Source organism: Cucurbita pepo, chromosome 1 (genome assembly GCF_057944985.1).
Source record: "Cucurbita pepo subsp. pepo isolate OVF chromosome 1, ASM5794498v1, whole genome shotgun sequence".
Classification (NCBI taxonomy): domain Eukaryota; kingdom Viridiplantae; phylum Streptophyta; class Magnoliopsida; order Cucurbitales; family Cucurbitaceae; genus Cucurbita; species Cucurbita pepo.
In genome coordinates, this window is record NC_141798.1 from 6,487,157 (window position 1) to 6,508,420 (window position 21,264).

The 21,264-nt window shown below is 35.0% G+C and overlaps 3 protein-coding genes across 7 annotated transcripts; all 3 read right to left on the reverse strand.

Moving 5' to 3' along the window:
- Nucleotides 1-20: 20 nt before the first annotated feature.
- LOC111791725 (putative ADP-ribosylation factor GTPase-activating protein AGD11) lies at nt 21-3,539 on the reverse strand. The gene is made up of 9 exons (XM_023673198.2): nt 3,150-3,539; nt 2,935-3,061; nt 2,590-2,674; nt 1,747-1,822; nt 1,474-1,637; nt 1,147-1,393; nt 879-995; nt 692-787; nt 21-600 (listed from the first exon to the last, which is right to left on the reverse strand). Exons 2-9 carry the CDS (start codon nt 3,005-3,007, stop codon nt 319-321), a joined length of 1,140 nt encoding a protein of 379 aa, XP_023528966.1. The 5' UTR covers nt 3,008-3,061; nt 3,150-3,539; the 3' UTR covers nt 21-318.
- A 605-nt stretch (nt 3,540-4,144) lies between these two features.
- On the reverse strand, nt 4,145-7,642 carry LOC111788670 (E3 ubiquitin-protein ligase DIS1). Of its 2 annotated transcripts, none has more exons than XM_023669103.2 (4): nt 7,164-7,642; nt 6,018-6,244; nt 4,677-5,063; nt 4,145-4,589 (listed from the first exon to the last, which is right to left on the reverse strand). In XM_023669103.2, exons 2-4 carry the CDS (start codon nt 6,225-6,227, stop codon nt 4,269-4,271), a joined length of 918 nt encoding a protein of 305 aa, XP_023524871.1. In that variant the 5' UTR covers nt 6,228-6,244; nt 7,164-7,642; the 3' UTR covers nt 4,145-4,268. The 2 variants fall into 2 exon arrangements, with proteins under 2 accessions (XP_023524871.1, XP_023524879.1); XM_023669111.2 differs by lacking the exon at nt 7,164-7,642 and adding an exon at nt 6,425-7,132.
- Nucleotides 7,643-9,307: 1,665 nt separating this feature from the next.
- On the reverse strand, nt 9,308-18,254 carry LOC111794810 (agglutinin-like protein). Of its 4 annotated transcripts, none has more exons than XM_023676965.2 (9): nt 17,907-18,254; nt 14,900-15,242; nt 14,644-14,764; nt 13,388-13,679; nt 13,212-13,301; nt 11,325-11,975; nt 11,083-11,270; nt 9,765-10,149; nt 9,308-9,657 (listed from the first exon to the last, which is right to left on the reverse strand). In XM_023676965.2, exons 1-8 carry the CDS (start codon nt 17,928-17,930, stop codon nt 9,795-9,797), a joined length of 2,064 nt encoding a protein of 687 aa, XP_023532733.1. In that variant the 5' UTR covers nt 17,931-18,254; the 3' UTR covers nt 9,308-9,657; nt 9,765-9,794. The 4 variants fall into 4 exon arrangements, with proteins under 4 accessions (XP_023532733.1, XP_023532749.1, XP_023532742.1 ...); XM_023676981.2 differs by having other exon boundaries at nt 14,957-15,242; nt 17,907-18,252; XM_023676974.2 differs by having other exon boundaries at nt 11,083-11,240; nt 17,907-18,252.
- Between the last annotated feature and the right edge of the window lie 3,010 nt (nt 18,255-21,264).

Genomic DNA, 21,264 nt, shown 5'->3' on the forward strand with positions numbered 1-21,264 from the left:
TTCACATTAAAGAAGTAAAGTAATCTCGAATGTACAAGTTCTTTCTCCTTTCCAACATATTAACATAGTTTACAGAAAAACATTCAAAGGGGGATAATCTTAAACACAAGCGAAGGTTATTGAGGCATAAACCAACTATGAACACAAGAATTTCTTCAGCACAGACACTTCTTCCATTGATATTCCTGAAAAGTAACCTTTTTCCCCTGCTCAGACCAATGATTTGCAGCAATCTCTAAGAACACCTCTATCTATGGTTCCCTAATATTGTAAACAGCTCAGTTTTGGATGGATGGATGGATGGATGGATGGCTCAGCCTACTGAGAAAGAGGAACACATTCAAGCTCCATCTCCAGCACGCCTCGTTCGACGTTCTGCAGCTTCAAAGAGATGTCTTGTCGGATCTTCCCATCTACAAGAGTGATGATGCCATCCTTTGCAAGAGTGTTCTCCTTGCATGCTACCCATTTTCCTAGCTGCATCGGTTCACTGACTGTGGATCTCTCACAGGCTTGGGCTGCCGTGAGCAGTGGATTGATATCAATTTCTGCTTCACCCATGAAGTCATCGGTTGAAAATGTGTCTTTGTCATACACAATCTGCACAAAGTTACTTTAAGTTCCTCCTACTAAACATGATCAAGAGAAAGAAAGAACTAGGAAGTATTTTCAGGTCATCCAACTTACTTACCACTCTTAATGGAGGAATGTGATCAGGAATTGACAGCATTAGGCTCTCGTTCCACACTGGATTCAAACTGCTCTTGATGACTCGTGTCTTCACTGACTGAAAAGTATATAAGAACACAGGAGAATTCAGGCAATTTCCCACCCCAGGAGCTATGACAATATGAAAAAGGTTCATTAGGGAGTCTCACTTGGTTGCCCAACGAGAGAATTACATATGGGTCGCTTGTCACCATATCCCTGATAGCTAAATTGGTTCCTCTAACTACGTTGACCTTAATTAAACCAACGAATTCAATCATACCTGCCTGCAAACAGTACACAGCATATACTTCAGCTACCTCTTCTGCTTAAGTTTTATTAGGAAAACGATGAACAGAGAAGAGTTATAGTAAGAACACGTGAATAGTTGTGTGTGGAAAGTAATGCAGAAAATTAAACACTTTCACAGATCATTACCATTGAGCTGCTTAATACCAATGCATTTCCCTTTTTGCTGTTCTTCGGTTCACAATCTTTTCTTCCCCAGCTGTTCCGGAATGCACTTCCGATTCGAGTTTTTGTCGGTAGTTTTTCGTAATTCCTTCTTTCTTCGCTTCCATTATAAGAAATGCTATGCCAGAATGATGATTTCTTCTGCGGGGGTGGAAAAGGACAGAAAATCTGGTCGTCAAGACTTGCGAATTGCAGTAGCTCATATTTTTTCCTGTGCAGCCAAACCATGTAAATATTATATCATTTGGATGATATTTGCTTATAGCAAGAATAACATCACAAAAGATTTACCTTATAAAATCCAAACGCTCCTCTATGGATGAGTCTGGTTTTGGTTTCTTATCGCTGTCTGGGATGAAAACTTCGTACTTTTTGTTTACGGCAGTATTTCCACCTATACTCGTCAAAGCATCAACTTGTTCATCCGTCCAATCATCTAGCTTCACTGAAAGAACCTGCCATAATTTCAGAATCAATTGTAAACCTATAATTTTCAAGATTATGTTAGAAAGTAATACAAATTAATAATCTTCAAAACAGAGCTGTTGAAGAAAGGAGTAACACCTTAGATATATGCACTCCGAGGCTTCGGTGTACTCCAGAACACTTGATGCAAATAAATGCCCCCAAATTCAAAGACCTGCGTCCAACAAGTGAATCCATTCAAAATACAAAAGATTCTAAGATATCTACCTTCAAAATTTCGTGGTGGATTAAAAGATCCATATAAGATTATAAGTTACAATTAGCTAGTGGTCATTACCCTAAGGTTTATTTTCAAGGGTATAAATAGTCATTCATGTTGTTGCTTTAGTAAAAAGATTTTGGATATCATAATGAAAGTTGCATATTATACTTCTTAAGCTATTAGCTTGTTCCGTCGCATTTCTTGTGTTTAGATTTGCATGTCAGAGTCATTCAAGTAGTCTTGATCAAACTATCTTATGGAGTGATTCGAATCACGAGTTTTCTTTATTTTTGATCTTGATCATCAAGTTAATATCATTTTTGTAGTTTTTGAATAAGGTTTTTAAATCGAATCCTAAGAGTTTCATATCAGATGCGGTCCTAGTCCTAGATGCTTAACCAATAAGAAAAAAAAAAAAGTTCTGAAGCATGAAAGATTGCAAGTTAGGAGTAAAAAGGAGCTGGTAAGCTGATATGCAGTCAGCCATATAAACACTACACCACGCAAGCATGGTTCTGCAGCAAAAAGAATGAGCAAAATAAAAGCAAACCGATTTCAATAGCTTCGTAGCAGATTCCCAATAATTTTAAATTCAGTATTCAAACTTCTCAGGAAGGATGGTACCTTTCAGAATAGTCAAGTACTGAACTCTCAGTTTAATTATTCCCCTAACTATGTACGAATTGTATTCCATATAGCTAATATAATACAATACTTACACCCATTTTGGATCTGGAGACCCACAATCTGCACAGAATTTATTGGCAGACTGAGATGTGAGATCCTTCAGCCTTTTCTGGGTACCTGATCAATGATGGAGTAATGGAATATGGAGGTAAGAACAGGACATTCTGGAAGATTTATATAGAACAGTTCCAACATTCAAGGAGGAAGATGAATCGACCATTCACTACATTTATGAAACTTGGACTTCAAAACCCCAAACTATCAAGGCCATGAAAAATCGAAATCCATGGATACATATTAAGGATTTCAAAACCCCAATCTAAATAGTTACAGGAACACATGAAATTCACACCAGAAATGATGAAGAAAAAGAGTACCTGAACCACCACCCTTTTGATCAATCTGTTGTAACTTGGCTGACATTTCTGGAAAAAATGAATCCAAACTCATAAGCGGAAACTTGACTCTCGAAATACGCCTAGGAAAACTCCAACAGCTTGAACCCTAATCAATCACAAAAGACCGTCAAAGAAAAGAACGTTGAAATCGGCAATAGATCATAGAAAGTACGCAACATTGTTAGGTAAATTACCAAGATAAATACAATTCATCTCCGAGATTCTTCTCTGCAATGCCGATTAACGATCTAGGGTACGAAAATGCGTAGGGATCGCATTAGGGCTCATTACAACGAATCTCTGTTCCATCGGGTAAAACGATAAACCAGATGGATCCTAAAACATACACAGAGGATGCAAACAGGGGAAGATTCAACGGAAAACGAAGGAAAATTCATTGGTAACGAAAGAGACGAAGAGAAATCTGCATTAGGTGGGGATTAGAACAGAAAACGAAACAGAAAATTGAAGAAAATGAAATGAGTCCGGTGATTGCCAACAATAAAAAAAAGCATTTCACAGCAAAAATGGCTCAAAAATGGGTCACGATGTTTTGGTGAACAGTGGAAATGGATTCGAAATTTAGGAGATGACAGAATTTGTGGTAGGTAAGTTAGTTTATCTGTTTATTTATTGACTGATTACTAAAAGACCACGCGCATCCAAATCGCGTGTTTTTCCCAATTTTTTTCTTCCCCCCATTTTTAGATAAATTACAAAAATCACAAAATTTTTCAAACTTATCTAATAACCTTTAATTTTATATTTAGTAAATTTACAATAAATTTAAATTTCTTATTTGTATACTGAATTTTAATATATATAAATAAATGTTTGTGAGTTCATGAACTAAATTATTTAATCAGTCAGGAAATAAATGTTGTTTTCGTACGAGTACCTACTAGTTCCGCTTTGGACAAATTGAGCTAATTTAGACTTTGGAGCCAATGGTGTACTTTTCTCGAGCCTAAACCAATTTATTTGGATGAATTTGAACTAATTTGGACGAGCTCAATCATCCAAGTTTATGTATATTATTTAACACACATGGTCAATTCATCCCTTCATTTTAATTTTAATTTTTTATTTTTGGCTATTAAAATACTATTTATTTTTAAAATAAATATCCAATAAACAAGGGTTAAAAGTGTAAATTCAAGTCTTAGGGGGAGGGGCAAAAAGGTAAAAATAAAGAGAGAAGTAAGAAGACATGTATTTGAATTTCCCCTTCAAAATAACATTAAAATTAGGCTCTCTACTTTACTTTCTTCTTCTAAGCACCTAAACAAACATACAACACAAACACATTACTACTACTGCTCCTTCCAAATCCTACCAGTTACCCTCAGCTTCAATTCTTTCCGATCTCCCCCCGAGAAGAACAGCGCCATGTTACGTTGGATAATAAGCCCGTCAAAGCTGTCTCGTACCTTCCGATGACTGTCCCGAATACTCCGTGGCACTCCTTGCCACACCGTCTTCCTCCCATTTCCACCCACCTCTAGACTATAACTGTAGTTCTTCGCTTCATTATCGTCCCCCATAAACCGCAAGAAAGCTATGTACACCGGTGCCATCCCGAGCTGAAAAGCTTCGAAATGTAAACAAAAGTATTGACCAAAACAGCTGAAAACCTATAGATCAAACAGAAATAACGGTATCAGTTGCGTGCGTGTCCGACCTCTCAAAACATGACACAATAAGACGAAGCAGAATAGTACCGTTAACATCCACGTGGCATTTTCGACCTCTTGCGGATTTGACTTGACGTATCGGTGATTGAAAGTGCTTCCATTATGCATGTCGACTTTGTGATCGTCCTTGAGGTGAGCTACCAAAAACGGAATATCGCCAACAACCGTGCATTCCGACCCCGCATAAGGACAGTTATAGGGTCGATATACACACTGAGATTCATGTTTCAGCTTGCTGTAGTAAGGGTATATGCCCACACATCCAAAAGTTTGATATTTACATGGAAGTTCCAGAGATGCAGCCACCTTCTCTAATGCAAGACATCTGATATTCCCGAGTTCATGCCTGCAGGTCGGACACCGGTTGTGCACCCTCGGCTTGCATCCCGAACACAATGTGTGACCATTCGAACACTGCGACAACAGAAAGTTAATCGACATAAGAACACATGGTACTCTCAAAGACTACCCAAAATCTTTAACATTATTCATAAACTCAAGGGGAACATTCAGTTGAGCCCAAAAGGAAGACAGCTCTCGAGCTATTATAATCCAGACGAAGCCAGTGTATTTTGTATAGGAAGAAGAGACAAAATCGTCTTCGTAACAGCCCAGCCTATCACTAGCAGATATTGTCCTCTGTGAGTTTTTCCTTTCGGACTTCCCTTCAAGGTTTTTAAAACGCGTCAACTAGGGAGAGGTTTCCACACCCTTATAAAGAATGCTTCGTTCTCCTCCCCAACCAATGTGGAATCTCACAATTCACCCTCCTTCGAAACCCAATATCCTTGCTGGTACTCGTTCCCTTCTCTAATCGATGTAAGATCTCACAAATTCTACGTGACCTATGGAATGGAAAGAATCACCGTTCATACGATCTTTGAAGAGAGATCGGGAGTTTTTAGGAGATTCGGGATTATATTACTTATAGGGAATCCGTTTTAGTTCTCGTAACAGATATATATGTAATCTCTTCCATGACCATGAGAACAGTTTCATGTTGTGAAAATAACAAAGTGTATATAATATGGTATAACTAATAAGAGTTCTCGAAGTTTCGGGATGCCGAACGTCCATTTTCTGCCTCCAACGACAGCCCCTACCCACCTCACCACCAAATCCACCTCCAGAAACTAAAGCTGCCAAACCCATCACCAAAACCTTTGCCATAACTAACATCACCACCAACTCCATCATTGACACCACCTACTTCACCCAGATAAGTGTTCTTGTCTTAAGATATTCGATCAACAAGCTAATCTGAATCTTACTTCTCTTACAGTGATTCTTTATCATTTGGTATCAAAGCGTTCATCTCCAACAAGTAAACAATTTCATTCAAAAGATCTTAAAAAGATGAGAACTGACCTGATGAATAGGAGGGTACATAGCATTTAAGCAAACAGGGCACTCCAACAGCTCACGAACACTGCTCGAGACAGCCACGTTAGGCTTTCCTCCATTTCGAGCAGGATCACTCACACTTTCACTAACATCCATCATGTCATCATCTTGTGGAGGATCAATAACCTCAGGTTTGGTCCGAACGTCATCAAAATAAGGATTTGCAGATGACATTTTTATCAATAAAATGCCTACAAACATAACCATTAGGAAAAGTATGAACAAGAAGTTGCAAGTATTAAGAACATCATATGTCAAACCATAGGTCTACCCCAGATGTATTGACCAAAACATCATATGAAATGACCAACCATAGTTACAAGAAATAACTTCAAAACCAGATAAGAACAACTTAGGAACGATTTGAAGACCTATTGATTCTAACAACTGATTGCAGAGTTGATCATTCGGACTTTTCAATTCATAGATGTGAATCTCGAACCTAAGAATGGGGATATTCCCGAAACTCACAAAGAAAAAAAGAAGTGAGTTGAGTTAGACAAAAAGAAACGAGGTGACTTAGACAAATCTTTAGACCAATCATTCGAATATTGATTAATACGTAATCGAATGAACATTCCTTGAAAATGAAAATGGCTCTTCTGCTCATAAATGAAATGTTCATAAAAATTCTTGCACCCATGGGACCATTTGTATCTATATTTGTATCGGATTCTCATGGATTGTTTGAGAACCAACTTGTTTCGTCCTATAACCAATGGGTAACTAACAAAAAGATGATTCACTAAAAGAAAAGAAAGCATCTCAAATCATTATCCAATATTCTGTTCAATTATCTAAAAGATTATTGGAAAAGAGAAAGGAGTAAGAACATGATGAACACTAAACTCCCAATGGAACCAATTCAATTACCAAACAGAAAAACTAAACTAAACCCAGAACTCCATCGAGGCCTAAAGAACAACAACAAATGCGCAGAGTAAACCGATCAATGAGAAAAAACCCAACAAAATGCAGATAAGAACATCCAGAAACGAAGGCCTCAAACATCTCGGGACAATCATAAAAACCATCCCAGAAAGAAATACAAGAACCCCAAATCACAAGAACTCAAAACCCCATGAAGAAATCAAGGGAATCATGAAATACCTCAAAAGATAATCAGAACCCCACCAAAGAATCTGGGTGGACGGCAAGTTTGATTGTGGTACGACAATAAACAGCGCCAAAAAGGGATGATAATACACAAAGGGATGCGACGAAAACCGCGTTTGGGAGCCGAGAGAATTCAAATTAAAGCATGGGAGAGAGAGAAAGGGGAGGAGGAGGAGCGTCTGAAGGGCAGAAGAGAGAGATTTTTCTCGAGAAAGAACAAAAAAGGGCAGAAATTAAGAACAAACAAGCAGGGCGGCTTCACTGACCTCGAAATTCCGAAAATCGGTTTAATTTTTTAATGGAAAAACGAAAATCTCAGAGATTTCTGACCTTTTCCATACGCTAATCGAAAGATTTCAAAATACCCAGAAAAGAGAAAAGGGGAAAATTTGTTGTTTTAAACGAACGTTCGAAAGAGAGGGGGGGAAAGCGGCAGCGCCCTGTTGAACACAGTGATTATGAATGATTGAATTGGTTGACTCGAACCCACCCGGTCTTCTTGCGTTAAATTACGCGCTTTATTTATATATATATATATATATATATATATATATATATATGCTTTAAAAGCACTCTAAAATGGAAACAAAAATTAGGTCAACTTTGACAACTTTAATTTTCAAAACTTGTTTATTTTTTTCTCCAAATTGCCTTTTGGAAATTAACTTTTGTAATTTCTAAAATTTGACATTGATTATGAAATCAATGATATAAAAATAATAATAATTATTATTATTATTATTTTATAATTGATGAGTTATACGAGCATAACTTACTAGATCATGCATCAACTATAGCTAAATTTATACTTAAACAATTTATAACAAGTGCATTGTTTAATTATAGTAAGAAAAAAACTACGAACATAGCATAGTGAACTATCTTAAACGTTGGATGATTTGGACTCTAGTTCTTACAACATCAAACTAAAAAAATGGTTGAACTAGTGCTACAAAGGTTGAATGAGGTAAAATATTGAGTGAGCGGATCGTTGGATGAAAAAATAGTAACGAGTTAGGTTTAAAGTTCAAGGACTAAGTTGATTTTATTTTTAGTTTCTTAAAATTTAGTTTATATATACTATTAAAAAATCGAGCAAAATTTTGAAACCTAAACGAAATATGATAAAATTTAATTAATTTAAAAAATTTATGACACGGGTTTCTCAAGAGATAAGATGCCTCTATCTTTTAAAGCGATTCATATAAATAAGAAAATTGAAAATTGTGAAATAATATAAAAATTATGTGAGGCAAAAATTGTATATCACATGATCTTAAATTCAATTTGAGTGAAGTGAGAACATCAAGAAAAAAAAATAGTGGTTGAAATTATTAAATATTATGTGGGAAGAGCAGGACCAAGAACAATAAATGCTTGCCCATGTGCCATTTATTTATTTATTCTTTGTTTTTACTAAATAATTGACTCTTTATGGATCAAAGAACTCTTGGATACTGGGCTCTAACTTTCATGTTTTATTGTAGACTAAAATGAAATAAATATTAAAAGTCTTTTGTTAAAAATGAGATTCCAACCAAATAAAAGAAATCGATGTCTAAGAACAGTTACCGTATGTTCAATTGGTGAGTCTCGAACAGGTGTGATAAGTGACGCGACGAAGTTTGCATCATTGTTGGCCTGGTGTCACCGCCATCACCAATAAGTAGGCACCATCCTCTGCTAAATCTGGATTCATCACTTATACTAGCAAATCAAGGGACTTCGTATGCAAAACTTGAGCAGGTCTGATAATTTGCTCCATGAGCAAATTGTGTTTGGACTTTTGGATCCCAAGTTCACTAATCATAGGCATGATACTACGTTTGTACTTTTTGTTGCTGCCCAGAGGCTCGTTTGGCATCAAGGCAACAAACGTAGTACATAATCTTTGTAGATCCACTCCTTTTCCTATTCAAATATCAACCAAGTTTCACTGAAATTATAGCTCACGTGATATAAATCTGGAAAAATATGAAGGTAAGCTCAAGAAAATCTAGTTAGCATGCATATAACAAAGTAATGAACGATGTCAATCATCTCATCAACGCATCATATTCAATCTTAACTTACAATATAAAGTTCTACGCATACACAAACTGAGATATCCTAAAATCCTACCAGAACTAGAGAAGTGCTTTAAGAATACAATTCAATCACTAGGAATAACATTTTATGAGAGTCGTGGAAATTGCATGTTATGTTTCAATCTTCCAAGCGGACTGAAATAAAACATCCAAACGCTCACACCACTACAGACATAGCATCACATAAATAACACAATCCAGTTATTGCTGGTGCGTGTTAAGTTACATACAAGTCGGTCTCCAAATCGTTGTTCAGAGTTTATTTTTTTCTGAATACATAAGAAGCATGTTGTATGCTTCGAGATTTCAATACTTCCAGATCTATGTTCCATGATTTTGATACTTCTAGATCCACGAGTTAGTCAAAGTTTTGAAGCTCCCATAACAGTGGTTTGTATGATCTAGTAAGCAGATGAACGAAAAGAAGATCTTGCATTATTAATGAATCCATATGGTCAAGCATGAGAAGCAAACAACAGGGCATGGAAGAGATAAAGGAATGAATTACCCGTATGATAGTCCTAACGTGCACATTTCCTCACTGAGAGGCTTCATACTCCAGAACTGCATCATCTACCAGTCCAGTATTCGACGTGTTATCTGATGTGTCCATACAAGGACTAGTTTTTACCTGCTGCATCTCTGCCGACGTCCAAGAACTTCTAGACCCATCCATGGAAATATGATGTTTACCCAACGCATTGCAAGACAAGAATTCCATTGGCGAGCTCTTCAAACCTGCCTTCTGCTCGGAAGAAAACTTCGCGGAAATTGGCGATTCGGGTGCATCAGGGTAGTTTTGTGAAAACTCGAAGGGTCTATGGAAGAGAAGATGAGCCACAGTTCTGTCGATGGAGTTGGTCTCCGTTTCAGCATCCGGCTCCCCAGCCATTCTAGAAAAGAATACAAAAGAATGCAGAGTACATCACAGAGTTAGAGATTCCATTAGAATTCTTCAAATCATTGGTAACACAGATGGAATATGTAGAATTCGAGTAACCAAGTCCATTCTTAGGATGTAACCACAGGATCATATTCAACTATAACTAAGATATGAAGTAATTTATTACTAAATATCAAGAGAGCTCTTCTTGCCTTATATTGGCTTGATTTCTATTATGTTTGCACAAGCTCTTACGCCATATATTAAGCGACCAAGTAGAGTTGAGAAGAACTAGAACTATTTATTGAAAAACACAAGTGAAATAGGTGGGGATTGAAAGGCTCTCTAGGCCACTGATTATAATCTCAGCTCCCAAATTTCCCCTTTTTCACCCACCAGATTTGTAACTTTCATAAGACTTAACCAACGTTAAAAACTCTCCATTTTCTTAAATTAGGAAGCAGTACTTCAAATAAGACCATACATTTAAAAAAAAGAAAAGATAGAAGCAATACTATTATTTGCAATTAGGTTGTTTTGTTCTCTAGAATAAGCACTCATGACTATTTTTTAATTATGAAATAATTTGAGTGGATTAAGTTTTTCATACCATGAACCTTAAAACACAGTGAACTATGTTGCACTAACTTATTAATGTTTTGGTTCCTCAATGTAATAATCTTAGTTTTGACATAAAAAGATTAGATTTTATTAGCAGAAAATGTTTCCCTGCTGTCTTGCACATATCCTAACGTGTCTCTTAAATGCTCCGTGCATGCCTCAATATGGCTGGAATTTTGAAAAGATAATAAAATATCAAACATTCGAAATCACAGAGATAAGTTCATGACTCAAATGAGCAAAAACAATTGAGGCAGGATCTCAAAAATCTTTTTTGAACAACTCAATGCGAGAGAATGAGAATTAAAGCGCATTTACTAACCTACAATGACTATTGATTTCTCCTTTTGCAGTGGTTTCATTTTCATCTCTGGTACTTTTGTTGGAACTACTTGTGTCGTTAGCATAATGTCTCTGCATTGCACTTTGGGCCAACCGGAACAAGCTGTCCCGAATACAAAGTCTGATTTTGAAATCCAGCTGTAGTAAAACATTTCTAGGGCATTGTAACTAAAGTCAGGTTACTCTAGGAGGAAAATAATCCACTCACAAAGTCAGGTATACCTTAGAAATAATTTCTTGAAGCCTGCAAAGAGTTGTATCTTCCATAGAAAAACGATCAACCGTGGTGGAGACTGTACTGGAATCATCTTGCTCTAAAGGTGACTTTGGATCTTGAGCAGGAAAAGTGTATATTTCTTCAGAAACAAGATCAGTCTTTTCGATGTGCTGAGACTGAATTTCTTGGGGACATTTTGGAGAAATGGATTGACTGGTAGCAGAGACTTGATTATTGAACTGTTGCTGTTGTTTTTTAATGGCAAGCATTGCCTGCATTTGTTGTCTTCTCCTAAGCTTTTCAATTTTTTCTTGAGGTGTCATGGTAAGAGACTTTACAAAACCATCGGCCGGTTTGTCCACGTGATTTGCGCCACTGGGGGAAATATCTTGACTCATAAAAGGCTGAGGCTGAAGATCTCCCTGCTGAATTTGGGACAGCAAGGGTACAACAGGATATGCATTTGCAGCAATCGGATATAATGGCTGGTGCATCAAAGGATTGGAGCTTCGTTGGTATTGCGGTGATTTGTTATCAAACTGAGCTGCTGGGTTCGTTGGTGAAGGCCAGTTTCCATGAAAATCTTGAAACATCTTCTCAACACTTCTCCCCTCCGATCTTTTACGAGATTTCAACACTTTTTTCTGCCTACCAATCTGAAACATGAAAAAGTAATAAAAATTAGAGATCAGACAGAAAAGACTATGACTACATCTATCAGGGTTGAGAAGTGGACGTCTAAATAGTTAAGTTGATGTAAAACCCACCAGCACAAAGCAAGGTTGCTAGTTCTGGGTGGGCAAATGAAAAAGGCATACGCGGTTATATAACACTACATTGACGACCATAAGTCGGTGCCTGTTGCTCCTTTCAACTTAGTAGAGTCCAGTGTAATCTCACCTGTCAGATCTAATTATTGAATATAGTACACTGTTTATTGTAGTACTATCAAGTTAATTGGACTGTACCTCTACTAGTTATAGCTATAACAACCTTCCTAACGAAGGTACTTGTTATTTGCTTGGAGTTGTAAGTGGAGTAGATTCCATCGTAGAGGAACAAGTTCAAATTTGACTGATTGGTAGTAAAACAAAAAAGTTCTTTGAAATTTGCATAAAGATTTGAAATTAAAGCAAACGTGGCAGTAAGTAAACATGTGAATGGTGAGTTGGTAATCTTTTCACCAATGGTTGCTGGAGTTTACCATTAAATTACAACCATTTAAAAGTCTTTATGGTTGCTGCATGGATTGAACATACCTTTGGTGGGAGGGATCTTGGGAGGAGGTGTGGTTGAAAGTTATGCTCAATGCCTCAGTTTGGCAGCAGTTCCGTAGGACTTTCATAATTGTCATTAGGTGTTATTATTTTGGCATGGAGACCTTTATGTATATAGTTAATAATTGGCCTACCCCGTTGGCTTTTTTTTTTCTTTCTTTGGGACACCCATTTGTATTCTCTCACTTCATTTCTATGAATATATAAGGACACCTACGGGTAGAGGTTGAATTAGAAAGGCATTGCAGAAAACTTGAATTTGAAAGAACAGGGGCATTAGGTACCACCTTCCAAATCAATCGGAATTGCAAGCTAATGACAGATAGCTTAGAGTTTTGTAGATTTTACACTCAATATCAACGATGATACACTCGAGGATATACTTTTTACCACCTGGTTACCACATGAAAATTAATCTACTTGAAAACGGTAGATTGAAAATGACAACATCCTATCTACTAATGCTGACCATTCTTTTAGATTAATTATCATTGCAGGTATTTGGACAAAGTTGCTGTTTCCACATTCAATATTCATTGGCAGGTAAAAAAGCTGAAATACAGTAAACAAAAGGATGATCAACTAATTAATTGAGTAAACAAATGAGAAACAAACCTTATTTGAAAACTCATTGACAGTTACGGTAATATCAGGTCTTTGGTGAAGTGTGGCTGCAGATGGTTTTTCCATTTTCTCCAGATCTGTCTGGATAAGCCAAGCAAATTACATAGAATTTTCAGTTTGCTCAAAAAATAGCAACAGAAAATGCACTATTCCAACATGTTTAATACCAGATCCTTTGCAATAGCTCCAGTTCTATCTCCTACATTTGTTAAGATTGCACTTCCAGTCTGCAACCCAAGTGATCCAGTATCACTACTTCGCCCACTGGCAAGAGTAGATAATTGTTCATTTTGTTTCGAGTACTCTGGATTCTTTTCAGTGTCCACTCCTGAGTCCAAATTCTGCGACTCCACAGTTGGGAATAATTTCATCGGGCTGTTGTGCAAATCTTTCAAAGAAGAAGACCACATCTCATCAGCATCACTGAGACTTACTTGGCCAAATACTGGGTCATCGTTGCTACAAAATTGACATTGATTAGAGAAAAAAAAGATTTAATATAGGGACAAAAACGTTTCAAAGAATAAGATTGCATTCCTACGGGACAAAGAAAAACTCTGATGCACTATCATGCTTCGAGACTATCCAACAATTTTGGTAATGGTGATCATGTACTGACTAATTTGAACATGATAATAGAAATAATGAATCAGAATTGAATTTTGGTAAAAAAAACGAGCATATTATATTTTGCAACATTGTCCAAAGAACAATCGACAATTGATTAAGAACTAGAGAAGAAGAGGAAAAATCCAATTGTAAAATGAAAATTACACATGATAACCACTGTCGGGCAAGTATCTACAGTTGTGACGACAGGGTTGAAACTAAAGATAAAAGATATGGGGCTACTGCTAGAGAGGATTAAGAGGACTAAGACCTACTAAGATCCCAAAACTTTAATTAGATTGTAATTTACCATTAAAAATGTGTTGAGCTGGAGTTTTCTTAAGTCTCCAGCTTGCTTAATTAACCAGCTTCTTATTGGTACCAATTTTAAGGGCCGCTCTAAAATTCTTTGAATTATTTCAGATTACTCAGTGCTGTGGCATGCCTGGTCGGCTAGGATTGAGGGGTCAGAGTCAACTATTGCTGGTTTATGGGACCTTATTTGCCTCCACACATCTTCATGGTGTTCTCTCACGATTTATGAAGAATGTCTATGTATAAGGGAGCAAAGCAACAAGAATCTGTTCCATTTCATCAGTAAAAAAGACAACAGTCTTTCCCAAAAGGGTATAAAACAAGATCAGCTCACTGCATGACTACACTGTTTCAGGTCAACGTTACAAGACATTTTTGTTTCCTCTTCATCATGAGTATAATTTGACTTCAGTTAAAAAAAGAGCTTACGAATGATGAGTTCTTATTTTAATTATACAACCATCAATCAAGGAGTTAAGAGAATAAAATACCGATGTACCTGAAAATTCTATCTAGGTCATCAAAACTTCCAATATTAGCCCATCCATAGTCAACAAAATCAGCCTGTCCTTTACCTTCTTCAGTACTTTGAAAATTTTGGGCATCTTTGATCATCGCAGCTGTCAGTATACATGTCATTCAAAAAATTAGTACACAATTGAACTTTATGCTAAAGCTCGTCAATGTTGCATTGTACGTGTGCACACATATATCTCTGTAGAATTTACAGAGAATCAAAAATATAATATCTTTACCATATCTTGGTGAATTATATTTGCTATTTTCAGTTAATTCATGAGATACTTCAGTACCATTAGAGTCCTGGTCAATTCTGCAAGGTTTGGACAAGGATATGTCAGCCAATGGATCATTGTCGAGATTTGAGGCAGAGGTTCCTTCTTCATTGCCAGGACTGCTTTCCAGCTTTCTTCCATGGGTATCATCAACATTAGTCCCAGGTGACTTTTGCTCCATAAGTTTTGTGCATACCGTGTCTTGGTGCCATTCTTTCTTGTCATAATAATTCTCACTAGCCTCCCGATAAGGCACAATATGATCATCACTATCAGCAGCCTCACCCCATATTATATTTGCAAGCTGAAATTATCACATAAATTTAAGATCACAATTTAAGAGAGGAATTTTTTTGTAGCACGTAATTATTAATTGTAATCAACGAGTCACAAGCACATTCTAATCGAGACCCATTTTTTTGTATGCTCAGGAAAAGGAAAGAAATCAATGAACTAAATCATAGAATCGCTTAAATGATCAACCACGCAGCCAGATACACGTGAAACAATGAGCTTTATTCTTCTACAATCTCAAGTAACAACGGAAATTGCTCCTTCACTGTTGAAATGAAAAGCTTCAATAAAGAAGTAGAAAATAGGTACAGAGAAAGTCGAGCTTGTACCAATTTGGGCTCCCTACAGGTATCTCCTCTTCTCTTTCTCCTTACATTGGGATCTCACCTAAGTTTCTCAGAATGTTTAACTGAATGTACTATTTAGTATTCACTACTAAATCTTCTACTTTCAGTGAATGCTACGTTGTATAAGACTATTACTAGCTACAATAACCGCTGCCCTCAAACGCAAGTGCTGCAAAGTTGTGAAGGAATGAGATTATAAATTCAAGAAAAATATTCTTTTCATCAGTTGGTATCAGAGTAAGGAGTATAACTTGACCCAATGGCTTCTAGGGAATGTATATTTCCATCCATCAGTGAAAATTTAATTTCTTGTTTTTTTTAACTTCAAAAAAAAAAAAAAAAAAAAAAAAAAAAAAAAAAAAAAAAAAAAACCTTCGGAATGAATTGTCCACAGAAATCAGAAGAGCAAAGGCTATATGCTCCGATCTGTCATGATTACTCTAACAACAGCAGATGCATATCGCCGCAGGACTCCAGAGTACTTATAAATGGTGGTTATAATCTGAATGGGTAAATCCATTGCAACAATAAGATAAATGTTCCAAAACAAGGTTCCATATACAACCTGTACTACCAGTAAAATAAAATTGACCGAGATCATGCTTTTTTTGGCTAAATATAAAATTCTGCTCTAATATTTGTACTCTTCTTTAACTTGAATCTCTTAAGAATTTCAGTTGCATATTCTAATCTTTTATCGGTTTCAATCTATTGATTTTTTTAATAGATAAAAACTTATAGGCTAATGAATCCTAGATTGGTAGCCACTCCAACTTAAACTCATTTCCTCTGGGCCATCTTTTCTTCCCACTTACAATGAACTTCTATAATCATCCGTAGCCTCATTGACAATAGAAAACTTAATCTAAGAATTGTCTCCTCATAAAGGCACTTGAAAATCTAAATAGCATTAGAAAAGACTTTCCTTAACCTATCTCTCAAAACTTAAGCAATGATCTTATAGAGATAAACTAGTGACAAGACTAATAGAGTCCCTGTTCCTCTAACCCTTCTCTTCTTGGAAATAAAGCAAATATAAGTTTCGTGTGTGGAAGAATCATAATCCCCCTCCACGAACTCAAAAAAGACCTTGCCTAAGTCCTCTCTAAAACTATTCCAATTTTCAGTGAAGATAGCCATAGTGAAGCCATCCAAATCAGGCCTTTACTCCCATTAAAGCTAAAGACCACTCTCTTCCAAAATTAAGGGAGTCTTCAACCCTTCATGATCCCAGGCTATAAGGAAATACCGACATAAACCTTCCAAGAAAAGTCCGGAGGAAGCGAGGGATAAAGAAGCATATAGAAATTTTTTAAAAAAAAATAGAAAGGGAAAAAATAGTATGCATCACAACCACGCTCTTTTTAACCTACTTAACCTTTGCTTTTTGTCTCTAGCAGGAATCCTCCCAATAAATTAACTTCTTGAAATCCTCTTTAAACCTTAACCAAACTTCTCTCAACTCCTTGCTCATAGTTCCTTCCTCATTTAATTCAAGAGTCTAATTTTATCCAAAATTCCTAGGTCCCAAGACTGTATTTCCAATCCTTTTGAACTACTTCAAGCAAGGATAATTTCACCATAAACCAAAATCTCTCTTACTTGCTAATCTTCAACATTTACACCTAGTCAAGAAGGGAAATGACCTAAAAGTGTAGCCTAAACTCAAGCAGATAAACATGATTATCGAGCCTAAGGATTCTCTCATTTCTTTAAAAGTGTCCAACCAACCTCTTGACAACAAAAACATATCTCGTCTACAATAAAACACTCTCTCTCTCTCTCTCTCTCTCTCACATTGGTTGGACGAAGTAAACCAGTCATTCACTCGGGGAAGATCTAAGAGACCACAACTCTTGATAAATCTATTAAACCTCCTCATAGATCAAGTGATGCCGTCCCAGTACACTCCATCTCGTGTGACATTAGGTCATACTAAAGTCCCCGCCAGACACCCACAGCAACACAAAGCTCGAAAAGGCCTCCTAGCTCCTCCCAAAAAAACTTTCCTCATTCCACGAGTCACTAAATTACATCCCTTTGCTTTCAACGAAATTGAACTGCCTAAGGAATGAAATGCTGAGCTGAGCATCAGATCCATCAGATTCGTCTCCCATTCTTGCAATAAGCCTTTCCAATGAAAGTGTAAGGTATACTGATTCGGTGGTTCAATGCAAAAACTATCCATGGCAGTACTATAAACAAAACAAGCTAAGCAACACCCAGATACACTATTCACTCCCTCGCCACAAAAGTAAAACATCAACAACTATTTCATGCTACAGAAGTAAAATTGAAGCCAAGAAAAACAAAAATTCACTGGCTACCTCTTCGTCGTTCCAATCAAACATAGCTGAAAAACTCAAACAAAATCTCTAATCCAGAATCCAAATCCAACAACTGATCGAAGATTGATCCGCACATCGCCGAATTCTCCGAAAAAGTAGTTACGGAAAGAAAATTCCGGAATCAACAACAGAAAGCATCAAACTCCTCCAGAAACAGGATGGCGTTCAAAAGCCCTGGAACATGGAAGGGGGGAAGAAAAAGAGAGAAAAAGGCAGAAAAACACAGAGCCACGCGATAAATTCAGGAAAAAACCAAATGAAAAGGAGCTTTCTGGAGGCGAAGGATTTGGGATGGAGGAGAGTAGCCAAGGGATTTGGTTTGGTTGAAACAGGGAATCACGTGAGGTCACGTGAAGTGGTAGGGTTGGAAGTAGAGGAGCGAGAGAGACGACACGTGTGAGAAAACTGTATCCAAAGTTGTGGCTGTGAAGACTGTGATCAAATACTGGAATCTGATTGGATGGAAGTGAATTTGAATTTCATTTGGATTTCATTTCACATTTGGAGATATGAGTGGCAATGAGGTGTTGTGGGCCCCGGCTGAGGACTTAATTTGTGGTGGAGCTTTGCTGAACTGTCGCTTTTACTCTGCCAACGCGGACTCTATAAATCCTTTTTTATTTTATTTATTTATTTATTATTATTATTATTAATTTTCTCAAATTAATGCCCTTTTCTACTTAAAATTGATATTTTTCTACCTCATAAATGCAAATTTTATTTTTAAAAATTGGACGAGTTGGCAATTCTATTTTATTTTTGTTTCTACATTTTTATAAAATATTTATAATATTCTCCATCGTAGTCTTCAATTTAAAACCTTTAAAATATCATTTTTCGTCCTTCTATTTTAATTCATTAATAAATTTTAAAAAACGTGAAAATTATTGTTATTATTTAATCAATTTTAGTTGAATTAAGATAAATGAAAAAAATCAATAAATAATAATTTTCTACATCTGTAAATATGTGATTTTGAAAAGCATAATTTCTGTGTTTTTTTTTTTTTTTCTTTTTCTTTTTCCTTTTCTTTTCCCCAAAATAGTCCATTATATTTTGGATCAGATTGTTTGGGCCTAAGGCCCATATCTGAGGCCCATCATGAGCGGCAGCTGACAAGACAACCATCACATTGTGGGCCTAATGGGTTTGGCAGCCTTTTTTCCTCTTTTCCAATTTCGATCCATTTAATCAGCCCGATATAATTAAATTCATTTTCATTAATCTTTATATCCATAAATTTATTACTTGGAATTTAATTTTTATAATTTAACCTAAAATTATTTAATAAATGTTGGACGAACAATAACTTCATAAGTTCAAACCATCATATTTGCTAACAAAAATAATTGACATTAAGAGTGTTTAAGACACGGAAAAAAAAACAAAATAATGATCCTAATAAAATTAAAACTAAAATTTGGCAAGTTGGTCGTAACTTTTTTTTCTCACATAAAGGAAACTACATCTTGATAAGAGAAAAGTTTGGCTTTTTTTCTTGTAAAATATGTTTGGTAGATTTATTTTGAAAACTGTGGATGGATCCCGTGGGTGTGTATTTTATCTATGGGACCAGTGACTGAAAATCCTCGTTTAGGTAGCAAATAAAGAAAGATAAATTTTGTGAGCTAAACAGAACCCGAACGAACCAACCATTGGTTTAATTATTTATTATTTAGTGATAAGAATATTTTGTGAACGATTAATTAAAAAAAATACAAATAATCTTTGTCATGTCAATTATTTTAGGTGAGATGATATATTGATTTTATGTTATTTTTTCTATTAAAACTGTTGAAAATATATATATATATATATATATATATATATATATATATATTATACTAGAAAATTCCTTAAAATAATGGACAGCTCCTCCATTCACAGGCTAACAGTTTGGACACGCCAACCAAAAAGTGCTAAAGTCCAGTCATCATGGAGTCATCACACGATTTTCCACAATTCATTAATTTATATATTTTTCAGCTTTAAATTTATTACCCTAAATAATTAAATTACCTTTTTAACCTTTTTTAAATATTCATATCTAAAAACGTTAATAATTTATTTTAGAAATACCTTTAATTTTTAAAAAATACCCTTAAATTACCAAAAGTTTAATTAATATTTTAATTTTTTTTAAATCATAAATACTAACAAATATATGGATAAAATCATTAATACTCCATTAAAAAAAATATTTATGAATTATAAAAAAAATAACACTATTTTTTTTTTTTATCGTCGAACCATTGATTTATACCCATAAATCAAGTTACTAATTCAAACATGAATGATTTGATTTTCATATTTATAATTATTAAATATGTAGAATTTATGTCACGCGTAGAAATTATAATTCGATTGAAAAAATGGAAAAAAAATAATTAGTAATTTAAAGTTTAGCTTAATTAACACGTATTAATAAATATAGCTTTGTTATCGGTAAGTTCAACCATTTCCTTTTTATATACCTTTATGCTTTTTTTTCTGTACTACAAATTTAGGATTAATTGCCTATTTTTTGAATTTTTGGATCAGATAAATTTAAAAGGCTTTTAACAAATATGAAAATATCTAATAAAATTCTAAATTTTTATTTTATATAATAAATGAATGAATCTTATATTTTATATTCCATAAATCATTAATCTATTTTATATTTTTTAAAATTCACAACCAAATATGTCTGTTAATTTTTATTTATTTATTATTTTAGTGATATTTTTTTACACCTATTTAAAAGTTTATAGGACATTATTTTTAATGGAAATAATCTCATTGACTTAAAAATAATTTTGTTTGCAAACATTTTTATAAAAATTAATATTAGTGAGAAATTTGTATGTGCACAAAATCAATAATTAAATAATTTTTCAAATAAAAAAAACCATATTCAAAAGAACTATGGAAAATTAATTGTAATTTTTTTTTACTAATTTAATTTAAAATTTTATATATATATATGACTAACGCCGTAGCAAATAATTAGAGTCAGCTATTATTTTATTTTATAATTTATTTTTTCAATAAATGTTTTAATTTCTTTTCCTTTTTCAACCCCTAATCTATCCTCAAAATTCGATTAAATTAAATTTAAAATCGAAAAATATAAAAATTCAAATTAAAAAATGCTAAACTCCAAAATTTAAATAAAAATTGACAGAAAAAAAAAATAAAAAAATAATATATATATTATTTTTTTATTTATATATATATAATTTTAATTTTTTTTTTTTTTTTTAATTTAATGATGAGTGGCATTGGACGTCGGTGTCGAGCCGTACCGTTCAAGAAGACTCTTTTGTCTTCTTGCTGAAATTTTAAGCGGGAAAAC